This window comes from Euwallacea similis, chromosome 32 (genome assembly GCF_039881205.1).
Source record: "Euwallacea similis isolate ESF13 chromosome 32, ESF131.1, whole genome shotgun sequence".
In the NCBI taxonomy this organism is placed as follows: Eukaryota; Metazoa; Arthropoda; class Insecta; order Coleoptera; family Curculionidae; genus Euwallacea; species Euwallacea similis.
In genome coordinates, this window is record NC_089640.1 from 265,242 (window position 1) to 283,639 (window position 18,398).

General features: G+C 34.2%; 1 protein-coding gene across 5 annotated transcripts in view; it reads left to right on the forward strand.

The window, feature by feature from the left end:
* Window positions 1-18,398, forward strand: part of LOC136418016 (netrin receptor UNC5B-like) — a 176,136-nt gene that overhangs the window by 98,348 nt on the left and 59,390 nt on the right. The window contains exon 1 of one of the 5 annotated variants that reach the window (XM_066403911.1): window positions 17,818-18,116. The exons of the other annotated variants lie outside the window; for them this stretch is intronic. Within the exon in view, the coding sequence (XP_066260008.1) occupies window positions 18,101-18,116 (16 nt within the window). The 5' untranslated portion in view covers window positions 17,818-18,100. Of the gene's footprint in view, window positions 1-17,817; window positions 18,117-18,398 lie in introns of those variants that run through there. 5 annotated transcript variants of the gene reach the window in all.

An 18,398-nucleotide genomic window follows, 5' to 3' on the forward strand; every position in this document is an offset into this window, starting at 1 on the left:
AGAAAGCCAATCCCAGACATAATTTTCTAGATATTAGTTTTGGCCGAAATGAAAGTCGAAGATTAGCCATTCTCTAGTAAGTTAACTCGATTCCGGGAATGGAGGAATATATTTTCGAGGCCCTTTTCAGGGAATCAATCGGCTTACTGTGAGCGGAATAAAAAGCCGGAGCATATGATTCGCTCAAAAGGGGCTGAACAGTTCAGGAACTCTTTGGAGCGAAATCCATCTTTCGGATTTTAATTTCGAAAATGTGCACGCGCCACGGGGCCTCGGATATATCATTTCGGCATTGTTCAGTCCGACAATAAACTGTTTTGCGAATCAATAGCAGCCACTATATTATGCTGTAAAGGAGGTTTTTAAATTACCGGGCTGGTTCTTTATGGTTCTGCAAGGAATGAGTACCCGTCTAAAGCCAATTTTATTTTGAGTCGTAAATTTTATGCTTCTTTTAGTTCGTGATTGCATACGAGAACAATTCAAAAGTCAATATTTTCAATTGTCGGTATGAACGTGAGACTTGAAAATTACTCCACGGATTCCCGAGATAAGGGGCTTAAACATTTTAAAAGCGGCACATGCACAAACGCTCCCCCTTCGAAATTTTTATAAAAAACCTGTAGGACTTAATTAATATGGACTCTATACAGGGTTGGTTATTCACCCGACCCGTTCATTAGAAGTTTACTAGGATCTAAAAGTGATACGAATTTGAAAATTTGGAGTTAAGTGAAGTTCGACATATACTATTTTTCTTAAATATTTTCAACTTGCTGTCCCTTCCGGTTTAATCGGAAATAGTTGTAACTTGCTTATTTCAAATGGAACCCCCAGTATATTATTTTATTTTTAGATTCTACGTAATATTTTAGGTACATTTTCTGTATAATGTTCTATACTAGTTGTTACCGTTTTTGAGATATTTGACCTTGAATTAAAAACATGCCTCTGTAATGACCAATTTTAAAATTGCATATCTCTGTAATTATTAAAGACATAGTATCCATATTTTGCAGAATGTCAATACATAGTCTTAGGTTCACTCTTTCACTATTTATATGGCTTAGTATTATACAGGATGTCTAAAATTCAGCTCCTGACATTTACATTTTTTGAAGTTGCAAAAGTCGGCTTTTTTAAATGGGACACCCTATAACTTTAAGCAGTATCAAGTAGAATGGAAAATGGAAGTGGAATGGAAGAATACACAAACGCTGATATTCCCAATTTTGATTGAAAGTTTCACTTTAATTTTGCTACTAACAGCCACCGAAAAACAAAAATGTACAACGCAAGTAATATCTGTCATTATTTCTTTTTCATGGCCAAATACGCGAAGAATAAAAATTTACCAGAATGAATATGTACTATTAGTTTCACATAAACTCAATTATTTCGAAAATGGTTTGGAATAGGTATAGGTAACCCTAATACAGTTCGATAGAGAATTACATTTTCTACTTGATACTGCTTAAAGTTATAGGGTGACCCATTTAAAAAAGCCGACTTTTGCAACTTCAAAAAATGTAAATGTCAGGAGCTGAATTTTGGACACCCTGTATAATACTAAGCCATATAAATAGTGAAAGAGTGAACCTAAGACTATGTATTGACATTCTGCAAAATATGGATATTATGTCTTTAATAATTACAGAGATATGCAATTTTAAAATTGGTCATTACAGAGGCATGTTTTTAATTCAAGGTCAAATATCTCAAAAACGGTAACAACTAGTATAGAACATTATACAGAAAATATACCTAAAATATTACGTAGAATCTAAAAATAAAATAATATACTGGGGGTTCCATTTGAAATAAGCAAGTTACAACTATTTCCGGTTAAACCGGAAGTGACAGCAAGTTGAAAATATTTAAGAAAAATAGTATATGTCGAACTTCACTTAACTCCAAATTTTCAAATTCGTACCACTTTTAGATCCTAGTAAACTTCTAATGAACGGGTTGGGTGAATAACCCTGTATTGAATATAAGTAGCGCAAAAAGTTATAATTAAGTACAAAATTCCATTAATTTATCTCAAAAAGTTTCGAAAATATTAATAAAAACCCATCCTCAGCAACCAACCTTTCACACCCTGTATATGCAAAACCAAGTGCCTTTCGATATATGTTTATATAAAGTTTTTGCAATATTTTGGGACCTAGAATACGTGGTTGAGTATATTCAGAGACACCTTGTGCATTATCGAAAAGACTAGACCCTTAAAAAACATAATTAAAAAACACTAAACCCATATTAAAACTAGAGAACTTCATAGATAAAATGTGTCGGCATACCTTTGATAACGATTACATAGTTAAAAGGAACGACGCTCACATCGTTACCAAAGAAGATCATTATCAAAGAAGTGTAAAATCAAAGAAAGTGCGAATAATTTATTAAAAAAAAAAACTATCTGTGACCTCTTTCTCGGTAAGCATGGATAACACTTGGATAATTGCATGCATATGCTTGAACAGGGTCAAGCTTCGACACATAAAAAGAAACTAAACTTAACAAATACCACATAGAATAATCAGCGACAAAGAAAATGACATTTTATAGAAAAAGGAAATTTAATTAGGTACCATAATTAAACATCAACCAAGTGATAGAGAAGTATCTATCATCTACCTCAAATCAACCTTTTAGAATAATGCCACAATTCATCTCCAAAAAGCTTTAATTCCTCATCGATTCAGGAAGTTTAGGGTCTTTCACATATTTCACATATTCGACACGTTAACAACGGTGTTTCGAGCTCTTAGTAAAGGGTTAGAGTTGTTATCAGTTAGTTTTAACTGCGAATAGCGTGTAATTACACCGCTTTAAATATCCTTACTTGGGGAAAGGCCTCATTCCCAAATAGAATTTTTTAAAAATTGGGGTTTCTTGAACATTTTCAAATCTCGTTTGGTACATAACTGATTGCTACAAAGATTTTTGATTTGGTAAAAAACAGTGGTGCGATCTGTATTTGGGTTACGAGCGTACACTAATTCTCAGAGCTGATGCGACACACTTTCTACCAAAAAAAATTCGATGTGCAATTTCATGAACTTTTTTTAAAATGAACAAAGTAACCATTTGCAAATTTTATTTATTTTATTGTATTTGTCCTGTATACCTTATTTGAAATTTTGTAACATTGAAAATACTCGTTAAAGCATCTTTAATTTAGAGAAACCTTAAAAAAAATTACGAAATTTCAATATGTCAAAGTAATCTTGTATTTCAAAGTGCTTAACTACATAAAAGAGATATTACTAATTAATTCGGGCATTACTTGACTTCCGAGATACCATTACTCAAGTTGATAAGGCTCAAATTAATAAAGACATTTGTTATCCTGAATATACAGGAAGACTACTTCTGGAACTCAATAATAAGGGTCTCGATAAAAATAAAAAGTATGAAGTCAGTTCAATTGTGGCAAAGTTGTTCAATTTATAGCTGAAAAATATGCCATTTAAAATTTCACAAATTCCGACTACTTTCGGAGATATTCGATAGAAACTGAGATTTTGAAAAGACGTTTTTATTTTTTTCTCAACTTTGTCATTTCAGCATTACCGTTTATCCCGTTCCACACGTTGGGATTTTGTACATATTTGAAATCCAACGTTTCAATTTTTTTCAACTTTGATTTTTAAGGGCGCCATTTTGGATTTTCATAGTTTTGAATTCAGCTTTTCCTTATCATGGCGATATGTCATATGTTAAGGTTCAGGCTTGTAGTTTTGTAGAAATATGAAAAATCCTATTTTCGAAAAAAGAGCCTTGAAAATCACAAAATAAGAACCAAGTAAATACCGAAAATTACAAAAGGTGCTCAAAGGATTGGTCTTCCACTTCCAAGTACAGCTCTATGCGTCTTCTTAAATTCTGCATGAATACCGGTGGGCACAAATTTATTGATGAGGTCTTTCATAATTTGCAATAAATAATAATCTAATGGGGAAAGATCTGGTGAACGTGCTGGCCAACGTATGTCTCCATTATTGAAATGACTACCGGGAAATATTTCAAACAAATAACCAGCCACTCTCCTAGCGTTACGTGGTCGAGCACCATCTTGTTGGAACCAAAAGTTATTCAAGCGATTGAGGCAAATGTCGTTATTATACATATCCGTAAGTATATCCGTAAGGTAGATCCTTAAAGATATTAACGCTATCACTTAGGGCGAGATGTTAAACGAAATGAATTTCAGCTATCACAAATGTATTAAGCAAAAACGTAGATGTTAGTTCCAGTACATTGTTTGTCAGAAGCAAGATTTTTGATATTTGCACCAAACTGCAATACCTCAATTTACTGAGAAGGAAACGTTGAATTTAAAAATGTGAAAATTCAAGATGGTGCCTATAAAAACAATAAAGTTGTTGATGATTGCCGACAATCGAAACGTTGAATTTCAAATATGACACCCTCACATTGCAGAAAATTTGCAACGATAAAGTATCAATCATTTTAAATTATCTCGCTAAAGAAGCTGAGGAAAAATTAGTGTTTTTTCCAAAATTTCAGTTTTTTCGACTACTTCCGAAAGTCATATGAATTTTTCAAATTTAAAAAGGTACATTCTTGAATTCAAAATTGCGCTATTTTGTCTCGATTTAACAGAACGCGCATCGTTTATGATTGTCGAGGTCCCCATGGTTGAACTCCAGAAACGAACACCCTGTAAATATTTAGGAAAAGAAACATCCCTATTAAGTGCTCACAGGAGGGTTCTTTTCGCGTCGAATGATACACATGAATAATAATAAATTGTTTGGTTGGCAGAATTTGAACGTTGGTAGCAACGTACGTTTCAACTATAAAGAAAATGGTCTTAGTGTAACTGAATCAAGTTGCCAATAAAATCAACAAATTTCCTGCAAGCCGCAAACTGAAAAAAAACCTTATCTCGTGCCAAAATGTAATTTCTCTTGTAAACTTGGCTCTTTGCCACTGCCTTTATCTGGTGCCCTTTGAGCGGTCGATTGGGTAACCAACATTTATAAGTCTGCTCGATGGTATTGTTTCAGAGGCAAAAACTGCGGCAGACAGTTACAAATAGAGCCTTCCAGGGATATTTATAAGGCCGGATGTGAAAAATAGAATTGTTCCCAAAGCTCGACGCGATAGTTTTATAATTGTCAACGCGCTCCGTGGGGTGGAAAAATGAGCCGCCAAGCGTGCATTTTCCGAAAAAGGCGGCAGAGAATAAACGAAGCGATTAGCGAAGGAGCTGGGTGGAGACGTTTTCGAGGCACATAAATATATCAACCTTCGCCTGCAGTGACAAATAGTATCGGGGCGAAATAGGTGAAAACTCGGTCTTTTTTCGTTGTCTAAATCGAGGCAAAGTAATTTTCCCATAAATCGGCTCTGGTTGCAAACTGGGAAAGTGGCTGAAAAGCCAAACACTGGAAGCATTTAAATACACTCGCGTCATTTGGCTCCCCCTTCGACATTAAAAGTGAAATCAATAGGAAAGTTCCGGGGATAAAGAAAACTTGAGTCATATCAAAATGTCATCTTAAGGAAAGTAAATCCCCCGAACAAGTTGTTCCCAACCCTCCGCGATGGATGAGACGGATTCCATTGTTCTGAAAAGAACCCCATTTCCAAGTAGACTGTTTAGGGATGAGGGATGGACATTGAGACATTAAGGGAAGTTTCATATCATTTACTACTTAGAAAGTTCGAAATTGACTTTTTTCCAAAGCGCATTAATTTTACGTGGCCTTTTCGTTATCATCTGCCCCTAGATGCGCTCATCAAAAAATCTAGACTCAGAATACATCAACAGGAAATATGATCCAATATCGTAAACCTTAAAGATAACTTGTAAGCTGCGTATATCTCATATAAGCTGGCGTAAACTGACGGCCCTGTGAAATATCGTTATCGGGTTGGCGTATACTCTTTCCGGGCAAACTTCGCGGAATCCATAAAAAAGTTCAGAACGGATTTGTCACCGTGGAGTTTAGTTAGGTTCCAAGTAAGTACTCGTAACGAGTTAAAGTTTGAGTCAAGTATGATGTTTCAGGGAAGATAAGTCGGTATTGATTTGGATGCCTGGAGTCTGGAAAGAGTTACTTTTGGAATTTTTATCACTGGCACGCTATGAACAATAACGACTTTGGAAGCTTTTGTTAAAAGGGTCAATTTCATGAATTATAGCTTATTCATTTTCAATTTTGTGGACAAACTATATTAGAGATTGATTTTTCGAGCAGAGAAGGCAAAATGTAATTAGTTCTCTTCTAACAAAGTAGGGACCAACAAAACCGTCATGAAACTATCTCAGGTGTTCGGGAGTGCTATAGGAAATAGGGCTATTATGTATAATGTAAATTACAGTGTTATATTGTAGTTTTAACTATCCGGGAAGTTTTCTTTGAATACCGCTTTTTTAGTGAAAGGAAGACTAAAATAGCAAGGGAAGTTATTTTATTGCTATTTTAAAAGGGATTAAAATAACAATTTGTAACAAGTTTCCAAGAAATATTCTTTGATCTGAGATAGGGTAATAGACAATTACATCAAAAATTTACTTCACGTATTGAAGTTTATAAAGAGCATATAGTCTGTGAAAAGAATGAACAGCGTGGGGACCTCGGAAACGGTAATAGATACAAAATTGCTTAAATTAGAAAAAAGTTGCGCAATTTAAAACGAATTAATTTCGGTTAAGCTCCGAATGGTTACAAAGATATCCGAAAAAAAAAACGAATTTAGTGGTTTTAGTTTTTTACAAATAATTCTCATACGGGTACAATTAGAATGAAAGTTTTATATTATTAAGATAATTTTTTTAGATCTTCTTAGCAGTGATATATATACATATTATCATATAAGTGTAATATCGAATTATTACAAACTGTTTTAATGGCGATAACTCGGAAAATTCTTGAGAAAAATACTAAATATAACACATGGCTAAAAAGGGACTTTTATGACGATTTTCAAAATGTAAATATTCGATATTGCACCCATATGAAAACTCAAAATTTTACAATTTATTTCCGAAAATATAGATTTAAGATGCAAACTGGTAATACTACTAAAAAGTTGCCAAAAAATTGTCTAAATAATATGAAACTTTCATTCGTTTAATTGTATCGGTATAAGAATTATTTGTAAAAAACGAAAACCGCCAAATTCGTTTTTTTTCGGATATCTTCGTAACCATTTGAAACTTAACCGAAATTCATTTATTTTAAATTACACAACTTTTTTCTGATTTAAAGTAATTTTGTTACCATTTCCGAGGTCCTCATACTGCTCATTCTTTTCTAAAACAGACTGTATAATATTCTCTGCAGAATATAAATTTATTTTACACAGATATGTATATATCTTGAGACAAATATGTCAGAAATTAACCCTCTCCACCAACTGTATTTTTAAAATATTTAAAACATACAGACTATACATTTCCAAAACTGACCTTTAGATGGAAAACCATTTAAAGCCCAAAATAACGACTTTGACGTTTTAAAAACCGATTTTTAGCATAAAAAGATATAGAGATGAAAACGGCAATTAGCAAGCATTTTCAAAGAAAGTTTCTTTAAGCTTCTGAAAGAAGTAAGTAGAAACAAAGTATAAGCTTGTCCTTTGAAATAAAGTTTATAAATATCAAAATAGTGTAAAGGATGCCTGGAGAGGAAAATCGTGTTGTAATACGGGAAATATAATAATTTCTTATAACAAACATCCTGAAAAAGTCACCCTCTACATTCACGATTATACAGGTTATTTAATGGAAATATAAACATTATTTTCTCATTAAGACGAGGTTTAACGTATTTTTGCACTCTTTTGCCTCTTTCACTCCCTTCTAATTAACTCTGGTCGGAAACTACCAGTAGTCATTCACCATTTTGCCAAGGAACAATCCCATTTCTCTCAATTTTTCCCTAAACATTTTTTGGTCATTACGTGGCCATCATTATCCAATGCAGACAACTTTTCCATTACGACTGGTTAATGGACTGCGATTTCCGAAGACCCACGCAATTAGATAATTTAATAAGCCTTGATAAGGAGAACGATTAACTGATAAGCGTTTCTTTAATGATACATTCGCGTATGCAAAAATATGCGGAAAATGATAAATGCAGATGCATATCTCTCTCATGACTAACAGTTTCATTTTAATCGTCTCCCACGGAAGTTATGCGGTAGCTTCGACAAAAAATAAGTGCATATTTAGGTGTTTTACAAAGTCAAACTCGTAATTTATAAGGTTATCTCGGGCCAAATTGTGGGGGCTTCACCAGACGCTCCTTCAAAGTTTTATAACGGTTCCCAAGCTCGACGAGAGCCCCACGCTATTTTCGGCATTATTAAAATTTTAAGGGCTGTATTAAATTTAATTAATGCTTTGTGGGGTGTATTAATGGGTTCCTCGCATTTTTCAGGGTTAACCTAGAAGGCCGTAAACTTTCCTTGATGGACTTTTTTTTATTTTGCACCCTTAAGCTAAGACCGATATCAAAATCTAGCCGTTAAAGAGGGAAAATGAAAGGGGCTACAAACTTCCTTAATAAATAGATTTTTTTGGTTTACGACCATAATCTGGCAGCCATTAAAGTAAGACGTACAAATATGGAAAATCCTTAACGACTTCATATCTAATATTACATGGTGGGACGCGAGTAACTAATCCTCATTGAAGAGGATCAGTTCCATCAAAACGTACGGTACTTGCGTGTTTTTAGAAATCAATTAATCTTGCTAGATTAGAGGATTTGGCCAATAAATCAGGCCCATTACATTGTGAGAACGATGATGGTGAATACAGGTGGGATTAAGACCATAAAACTTATGCTGAGGTGACTTATTGACTTAATCCTGTTTACAGCGAGAGTTTTTGCGTCTCATCTTATAATATGAAGACACAGCGTGTTGTCTATTTCGTTTTAGATTCGAACGAGATAAGTTGCCTCATGTAGATCACTTTCATTAGTGGGTATAATGGCATAGGAATCTGAGACCTCTGGCGTTCGCGACAATCGATGAACTTTATTCATAACCCCGTCTGCTAATATTTCAAAACTTTCTAAAGACCTTTTTAATTTAGAAGAAAGAGAATTTTCTATTGTTTCCAACGTAAGCTCGCCGCTTCGTAACATTAAAAGTCTCCATTATTTCCATGGGAAAAGCGCCGTTTGCTTGTTATTTGCTAATGAATTTTTTAACTCTAAATTGTATATTATACTCACAGCAGAAAATAGTGTCTATGAATGATATATTAACAGTTTTCTATCTGGATATCGAGGCTTGTAATTAAGGCTTCCATTCGTCATTATGTCAAGATAAAAAATTTCGAATGGGACGTCTCGACATCTTTCTATTCTTTGATACATCAACTCACTTAAATATAGAGGCCATTAAAGGAAATGAAACCTTCTCCTATGAATATATGGATATTTTTCTTCTTTTGCTAGGCTTATTATGAATGACTTGAGTTTCTCTCTTTCTTTTAACTCTCAAAAGCCTAAACGTAGATTTTTGATGTTAAGAGGCTGAAACACCGCACTAATTCACTTTAATATTACTTCAAATACTTCAGAAAGCGACACTCAAGGTCACAAAGATATTAAAAAAATAGATTTTTTCTACCAAAATCATGAAAAGTGTCAACAAAAAGTCATAATACGATTTAAACAAATCAATTATAATCGACAAAGGCCCAAATCTGTCTTTTCCATCCCGGACCGACTTAGTCAAAATTTCTCACTTTTGAACAATTGTTTTTTATTATCCAGGGTCAACCTAGGATCTATACGTGTCCATTAAAGCGATATAGAGCACCCCAGTATTTTTGAAAATTTATGGAATTTTTCAAAGCGCGGGAGCTGCCCAATTTTATCACTCTTTAAATTTGAAGTGCCGATATCCCGCAAAGCAATTGCATTAAGCAAATGGATCTAAATAATCACTTCGCTGAGTTTTATAAGCCTGTGTTGAACTAGTTGTTCTAATTCTTATAGTTTCTCCACTGTTAAAAAGTCTGCGAAAAAATAATAATAATCTTCAAATTGTGTTTCAATGACTTCAAATCCTTTATCAAGGCATCTAGAGTCAATATAAGATTCATATCTGCCTAGTGGGGCGATAAACAGGTTAACAATTTCAAACATTTTATGAAAATCACAAAATATTTCCGAATTCGTCAAAATACCCTTCTTAGGGGTTTCTCTCCAATATTTTATAGATATTCACCCGTTAATTTTTCTACAATTATTGTAAGTAAGATAACTCTCAAATACTTTGTAGATCTTAATTTATTAAATTCTTCCAATTTTAAATCGGTTTATAAATTTTTCCTCAAATATCTTAAAGAAATTTGTAGTCGCCTTGTTTTAAACATTTTTGGGTAATTTCAAGTAGATTTTGTAGATATTTCTCAGTTATTTTTTTCAAAATATCAGAAAAAATCTGAGTTGATTTCTTTTCAATTTTTCTCAGTTCTTGGCGGGTAGGATAACTTTCTGATGTGTACTTTGTATGTATACAGGATATTTCAGGTTTTAATGGGAGATAAGCGATAAAACTAGAAATCTTCTTTTACTTTAGAGAGTTTTTCTGTATTTGCTACCGCCAAATTAAATATTTGCAAATCACAGAAAACACCCAACATATTTACCGAAATCCCAAAACCCAGAAATTATTCAGTTTTTTATTCAAGTGGCGATTGAGGTGGATAATTGTTAATCACCTTTTAGTTAAAATCAGCTCAAATTATTTGGTTCTCTTCGGCTCCTCTTTTGCAGAAGATCCCTCTGTGCTTCTGTTATCCTATCGCAGACAACTTTTATTCTCGCGAGATTAAAAGTTTCTTTTTTAGTAAAAAATCCTCCAAGTTGACTAAGGTTGCTCAATTCTTGGTTCCTTAAGAAATTCTTTCTGAAAGTCTGAGCGTTTTTTAAATTTAATGAAATGTTTCTATTTAAATATTTGCTGCTCTTCAGGTTAGTCGCCCACTGAACATTTCTTTTGCATCAGTTCTGGTTTATTTTTTGATAATAATAAAGCAACTTATTGCCAACAAATTTCAATATTTATAGTACTCCTAGAGACTGTATTGTTTTTTCTTTAAAGAATTTCTAAGGTAAGGAATTTCTTTTTTTCGTGTTTGACAAAATTTTCTAGATTTTAATTAAATATTAATGCTCGCGATGTATTCGGTAAATAAATTTTACATTTCGTAACTACTGGTTTGCGTTATTTTTTGAAACATCAGAAAATAGTATTTGCCGACTCCCCTGTTAACCTGAACTAACCGGCACTAGTCTGCATTAGATCCCTGTGCCCCACGATCAAATTTTCCACAATTCTGCTGGTTGCTATTGTCACAAACGCAAAATAGAGCTTCTTCTTAGCCCACTCATTAAATGTCCTTGTCACATTCTCGGTATTATTCGCAAAAAATGCTGTAAAATATGTTCCACTGTATGCTAATATTTCGTCCTTCTTGTTGACACCTAACAGCCTTAAAACCCCATTTCTGATAAACGTCGGTTGATAAGTGAAAAACATCGTGCCTTGAACCTACTCAACCTGAAAGCTTTCAATCTACGTTTAAATTAATGTCATTAAGACATAGTTTCCCTTTCATTGAGCAGATTTAACAAGACACAAACCGAATTCCGGCGCTATTATTTTGACCTGATCGGACCCTCGTCAACGCTCGAGGACCACAAAACAGGAATAATAATCGTTATTTACAGTGACGTTGATGAAAACCATTATTTCATCACTTTGAAAATATACAAAATTTCGTCCGAAATCGGGGGAAGTCCACCCTCATCGGATAATATAGCATTCCAAGCCAAACATCAAAATAACGCAAACAGGGGGACAGATATTTGCAAACGCATTTAAGATAGAATTTCTATTTAGTCAGTGACTAACGTGAGAACGCTTTAGCTGTATTAAAGCGATGCGCCCCCTGAAAGCGTTTTACACCCCCTCGCGCCTCCCTTTTAGTACGTTTACACCGAAACTGAATTAGATTATCTTTTGAATGCCAATTAGACAGCTTTGCATCGAGTCTTTGAGTGAGATGTTTAAACTAGAGCAGGAGCCCTGATGACGTTATGATTTTAATAAATTTCCTGCTTGAGCCTGAGTAAATGTAAATTTATTCCTGCGAAGCTGTTTTAATGCGATTACCGTCGTTTTAAGACGTCGCAGATAAAACTTTGTCGTGCGTTCAACTGTCGCTGATTGGACTATTGTACGATACATCATTGCCAGATACACCCATGGTAATGACCATCGTAGCATGCGGCATAAATTACCAAATTACAGCCCTCAGGGCCATGATGCACGAATATTTAACGACGTGTTAATAATTCTATGCGCAATAGATAATAATGTCACCAAATTTCCATACGCTGCTTTGAAGATCACGGAACACTTGAGGCTCTCTTAAAACTGTAACAACGGAATGGGACGATTGTTATTAATTAAATAAGCTCATAAAAGTTAATGAGCATTTGACCGCCCACAACGCCCGAACAGAGGGAACAAATATAATATTCTAGTGAAATGAAGCGTGCACTAATTGTGCACTTTGTGATGGTGTTTTAAAAACAATTATTTTAATTGTGCTTGTTTAAATATGACCATTTATGGTTCGTTAAATGATCCACGAAATACAAAGAAAATGTCTTTAGTCATGCCCGACACAAAGTGAGGACTCATAATAAATGTTTAGGAAATCCGAAACAAAGAACAGAAACCATTATAAAACTCGGAACTCGGCCTGAGTTAACTTGGATACGAATATTTGAGTACACGCTAATTGAGCTGAGAGGAATTCTTCGAGAAAAATAATTCCTCAATCAGAATTCACTTGAAATATCGATGAAATGGCAACAGAAGAGGGACGAATTCAGACCAAGAAAGAATCATTGTCAAAATAAGAGAGGAGGAAGATAATCCCTGTAAAACTTGTTTTTGAATAAGAAAGAAGTAAAATTTCCACAATAACAGCAAAAATGCCAATAAATAATAAAAAAAAAGAAATATAAAAATAAACAAAAACAACGGTAATAAGCGCCAAACTTTAAGAATTAACTACTTTTGAACGATTTCCGGAAAACTACTGGGTGGTGGTTCTAAAAAGTGTGTACACAATTTTACCACAGATTTCTGAGGCGAAAACATGACAATTTAACCCAATTTACATTAGTCCAAAAGTGAAAGGATTTCAAAATACAGGACGTCAAAGTGAAGATTAAAAAACGGAAAAAATTGATTACTTCGTTTGTAATGCTACAATCCGAACAAAATCGGGGGGTTTTTAAGGACGAGAAATTAGGATCCCTTTACATTTTCGATACACATTGTATAGGAAACTGTTAGCGCTAGATGAACTCTCTTTAAGGGGCTTAATTTTTTCATCACCCGGTATAAAATTTATTTGTGACTAGATTTGTGTTTCCAGACATGTTTTATGAAAAAAGGTATCTTGGTACAAGTCCCTACGGGCATTTCTTCTTGAAATGTTTTAAGTGTAAAGTTAGCTACATGTCTAGAAAAATAGCTTTAAACTACATATTTATTTGTTCAATTGAAACGAAAAAAAAATCAAAATTTAAAAATACGTTACAAACTTTTTGAAAAATTGAATTTTGTAGAAATTTGCACTTTTAGTCAGTGTTCGAAATTACCTCCGTTGATCTGCATACAAAGATTTCTAAGTAAAAAGTTAAAATGTACTCTATTCATCGTAAACTAATGACATATTTGTCATTTCTACATTTGTGTAGGCTTCGACCATTTTAAAAATTAAGATTTGCACAAACTTTGAAAATTTATCACCAACTTTAAAACACTTTTAATATCATCAACAACATATGTATTCTTAATAAGTACGAGTTGGTGCAATTTCATACAAGCAAAATAAATAATAAAAAATTGGTGTAGTCAAATCAAAACATGAAGGTTTAAAAAAATTATAAGAATTGACGGTTAATTGAATGTTATGATTTTTTCGTTTTAACTATATGAATAAATATATACTTTAAAGTTATTTTTCAAGACCTGCAGCGAATTTCAAACTTTAAATATCTCAAGAAGGAATACCCCTAAGGACTTATAGGAAGATACTTTTTTTCATAAAACATGTGGAAAAACACAAATTTAGTCATAAATAAATTTTATACTGAGCGATAAAAAAGTTATATCCCTTTAAAGAGAGTACACCTAGCACTGACAAGGTCCTCTACAATATGCATGAAAAATGTAAACGGGCTCTGTTTTCTCGCCCCCAAAAACCCCCCGATGCGACATTTTGTTCAGACTAGCATTACAAACGAAGTAATTTTTTTTTCTTTTCTTAATATTCATTTTGACATCCTCCATTTTGAACTGAGCTTTTGGACAGCTAAATTAAGTTAAATTGTTCATGTCAAAAATCTATGGTAGAATATTTGTACAGTCCTTTTAGGGACACCCTGTATGTCCAACCGAATTGACTCAACTACATGCGTTATTCAATCGAATGTCTTTTAATTATTAAGCTCTATAAAATGTAAAGCCTTGAGCCAAGCTTGTTTTAAACTCTCAGTCAAACAAAATATTCTTGCGGTTTCCCTGAACATTACACACCCTGCGGCTATGAGTTTATGCGACTAAATTTAAATGTCTCCGACTTGCCTTCAGCAACTCGTTAAACGAGAAGTGATCCTGAAAGAATGGAAGAAAGAAGGAAGCCTGTCATTTCGTTTCCATTCACGTTTAGCGAGGTTCGACAATACAGAAGAGGAGGAGAGTGACAGGCAACAAGAGCGTCGCACAATTTTCAGTCAGAGCCGTTTGTTCACGCTCCTCCTGCAAATCCCTTTGATATGTGTATTTTTAGTTGAAAGAAAAACTTGCAACAAATAAGTTGTCAAGCAGATTTGTCGCTGAAAATGATAAATGGGCCTCGCAGCAACGCCTCTGACAATAGCCATATTTTTCCATTACCTACGTTTTTTCCACAGCGAAAGAAAACTCTCTTTGTGTGTAACTCGAAGTTGTTTATTGAGCTATCAAATAAGGCCCCTAAAACCTTGCAGTGTCCGTCAATTAACTCTTTTATTTGCCCTCTAGCTTCCATCGTTTCAGAGTCATTTCGCCTCTAATTTGGTTTGTTAGTAGTTCCTTTTCCGTTCTTTCTTCCTGACCTCAAAACGTCATTAGGCCCCATCCTAATTAAATAATCAAAGCTCTCAGGAGTAAACCGACGACTCTAATTCCATTCGGCCCACTTGTTGCTTGTTGATTCCTGTTCCTTGAAGCTTCCTTTTTGGAACTAATTTTCTTAACGAAACAAAACATTAGTGTTTATCAGAAAATATAGTGATGCATCAAACCCTCACGAACAGGACCCTGTCTTGCCCAACTTTATTAATTCATTAAGTCCCCTTTACCAACTTTTAGGGTTTAATTCCTCGCTGAATTATTCATCGGCGGCCATAATAAAATTGGCGGATTTTTTGCCGTTTGCAGAGACGATTTAATGAGGAAGTCCTCGAGGGAACTTTGGAATTAATGCCTGAAATTTCCAACATAAAAGTTTGAGGGCCTCATAATTGAAATTCTTATAGTTTTCGTTTCAATTAATTCGTTCAGCCGTATAATTCGATATTTACCTCCAGGTACAACGTCCGAAAATCCTCTTCTCGTCTCCCTTTTCTTCCAAGGGGTTTCCCCCAAATTGGCGTTTAAGCTTTTAGCTTTCGACGGAAATATATTGCTTTGTAACCGGGTTATTCGCTAATCCCGATCTATATTCGGATCACGTCCCTGATATTGCGACGCCATGTGTTACGTCCCGTATTATTAAACCCTTTTTCTGGGATACGCCACCATAATATTCCTTTACAAGGATAAATTTGCACACGAATTTATTTTTAAGACTGGGAACGAAAATGGGGGATGAAATTCATGTTTAGGGTGTGCAATCTGATACAGATGGTAAACAAGTTTTCTGGTACATCTGTGATGGGCTAATTCGCGTAACTGATGCACTTAATGACAATGATTTTGTATGGCGAAATAGAACAGGTGATCATTAAAAATAATCTCCCAGTAAATTGTGACTATGACAAATAAGTATTAACTGATGAATTTATTCAAGACATGACTCTATTGAACGCCTATTTGAGTGTTCTTTTGATGATCACCCTTTAGAACCGTAGAATTAACACGTAACTTATATATGTATATGGTGTCCCCAAAATAAGAATGCTCTTTACATGCCTTTTTTTCATTAATTTTTCATTTTTCCTGTTTCACAGTTGTTAATTTCAAAATTATTTCAAAGTTATTAATCTGTTGTAGAATTCCTGTCATCCACTTTTGCTTCAAGTACACCTCTGACTATTTTAGAATTGAATCGTCAATTTCAATGTGACTCTAAAAATCCTGAGCAATATAGTGCCGTTCATAGTTTTCAAAGAGAGTTCCAATTCTTTCTAAACTGTAATTAGAACCTTATCATTTTCCTATAGAAGTCACTTCCTACGCCTCTCTGCCTAATTACGCCTCTCTGCGCTTCCGAATTTAGTCTTTTAATTTCAAAGATCATTGAGAAACAACTGTACAAGACCATGGCGTTGAGGGTTTTCACATGTTGTTATTGGTTTCCTTTTAGTGCTATTAGACCTTTGACGTTTTTGTAGAGACTTCACCTTTTTAGATCCGTTTTAAGTTCGCACCTGTTAATTTCCTAATTAAGTCTACAATTAAATTTATTATTAAGGAAATTCTAAGTTATTAGAAAAATAAGAAAAATAGAAAAGCTCCACTTGCTTTTACCCAAAATTATTTACATTACGATTTAGCATTCTGTAAAGAAATCTTATTTAGCGACGAGATCAAAATAAATCTTTTTGGATCTAATGGGATAACATGGGTAAGGTGTCCAGTTGGTAAACGGTGTGACCCCAAGTATACTTTACCGTTAATAAAGCATGGCGGAGGTTCTATTCTCTTATGGGGATGCTTTTCGTCCTACAAAATGGGTCCAATCTGTTTTATTCAAGGAAAAATGATCAGGTTCGTGTATTTAAATATTTTGAAAAATGTAATGGAACCATTTTGTGACGACAATCTGCCAGTTAATTGGATATTCTTTATGATAACGACTCAAAACATGAAGCAACAATCGTTATCATTTGTCTCAAGGAATTGAAAATCGTTGTTTCGAATTGGCCAGCGCAAAGCCCAGACTTGAATTCAATTGAAAATTTGTGGAATGAATTAAAAGTGCAAATTAGGAAACAAAATGTCACCAATAAAGAAAATTTAAAGCGATCCATTCAAAACATGCAGAGAAATGTGGATATGTCCAAAATAAAAAAATTTTTTAAATCGATGTTCACAAGATGTGCAAAGGTTATTAAAAATAAAAGGTATGTTATACAATATTAATATGGTCGATTTTGTTTTATTACAACTGTTATTTATTGTTAGTTTCTCCCGAGTTTCTTTAATTTTGTTTGACTATGTTTTTATAGGATCATTTACAGTTTTCTTTCTAATACAAATTATTTGTAACATATGTTAGTATACTTCTTTTCTTGGTTTATGTACATTATTATATATTAAACTACATTAGTTCACCGAAAGTGTTAAAAAATAACGATATCGAAAGTTTCCTTAGTTTCGTACATTAGTGTATATACGTAAAATCCCCAGGACAAAATATATTCCAGCAGTCTAATCCCAGAGGTTTTTCCAGATGTCTCCATTCGGGCGCTTGTAGGCTTAAATAATTCCCGGCACTAGCTTAAATTTCCATGCAGTCCCTGGATGAAGATTTATAACTTGCATTACTGCTATCATTCCCCAGGGCCGTATTACTCGGTTATTGTGCAGAATTACTGGAAATTTGCGACCAAAGTTGCGGAAACGACAAATTAAAAATGCATCCGTCTTTTGTACGACCAGCCCTTTTAGGGAAGTGAGGGGCATGGAATTCAGCTAGTCGGGACCGTTTCCCATTTACCCATATTTGCGGAGTCTTTTTAAGCTGGATTTACACCAAGAGATTTGTGGGAATACATTCACGATATGAGGTCGAATATGAATGGATATATGCAAAAGTAAGTATGATAGAAGGAAATGTGGAACTAAGCCGAATATTTTATGGGAAATTTATTTCACACATTAGTTATGAGCAAAACATGACTAATCCTGCTAATTTAAAACCTGCGTGGGGTTTCAAGAGGGTAAAATAATCGATTAGACAGCTGTTTGACCACGACATGGTCAGTATACATTGAACGTATAAGGACTGGAAAAAATTCATCATTCAAAACATTTTGTGACCGACTACTCTGAGCAACATTGAGGGCCAAGTTCGGAGGTAACGCTTGAGGGGAAGT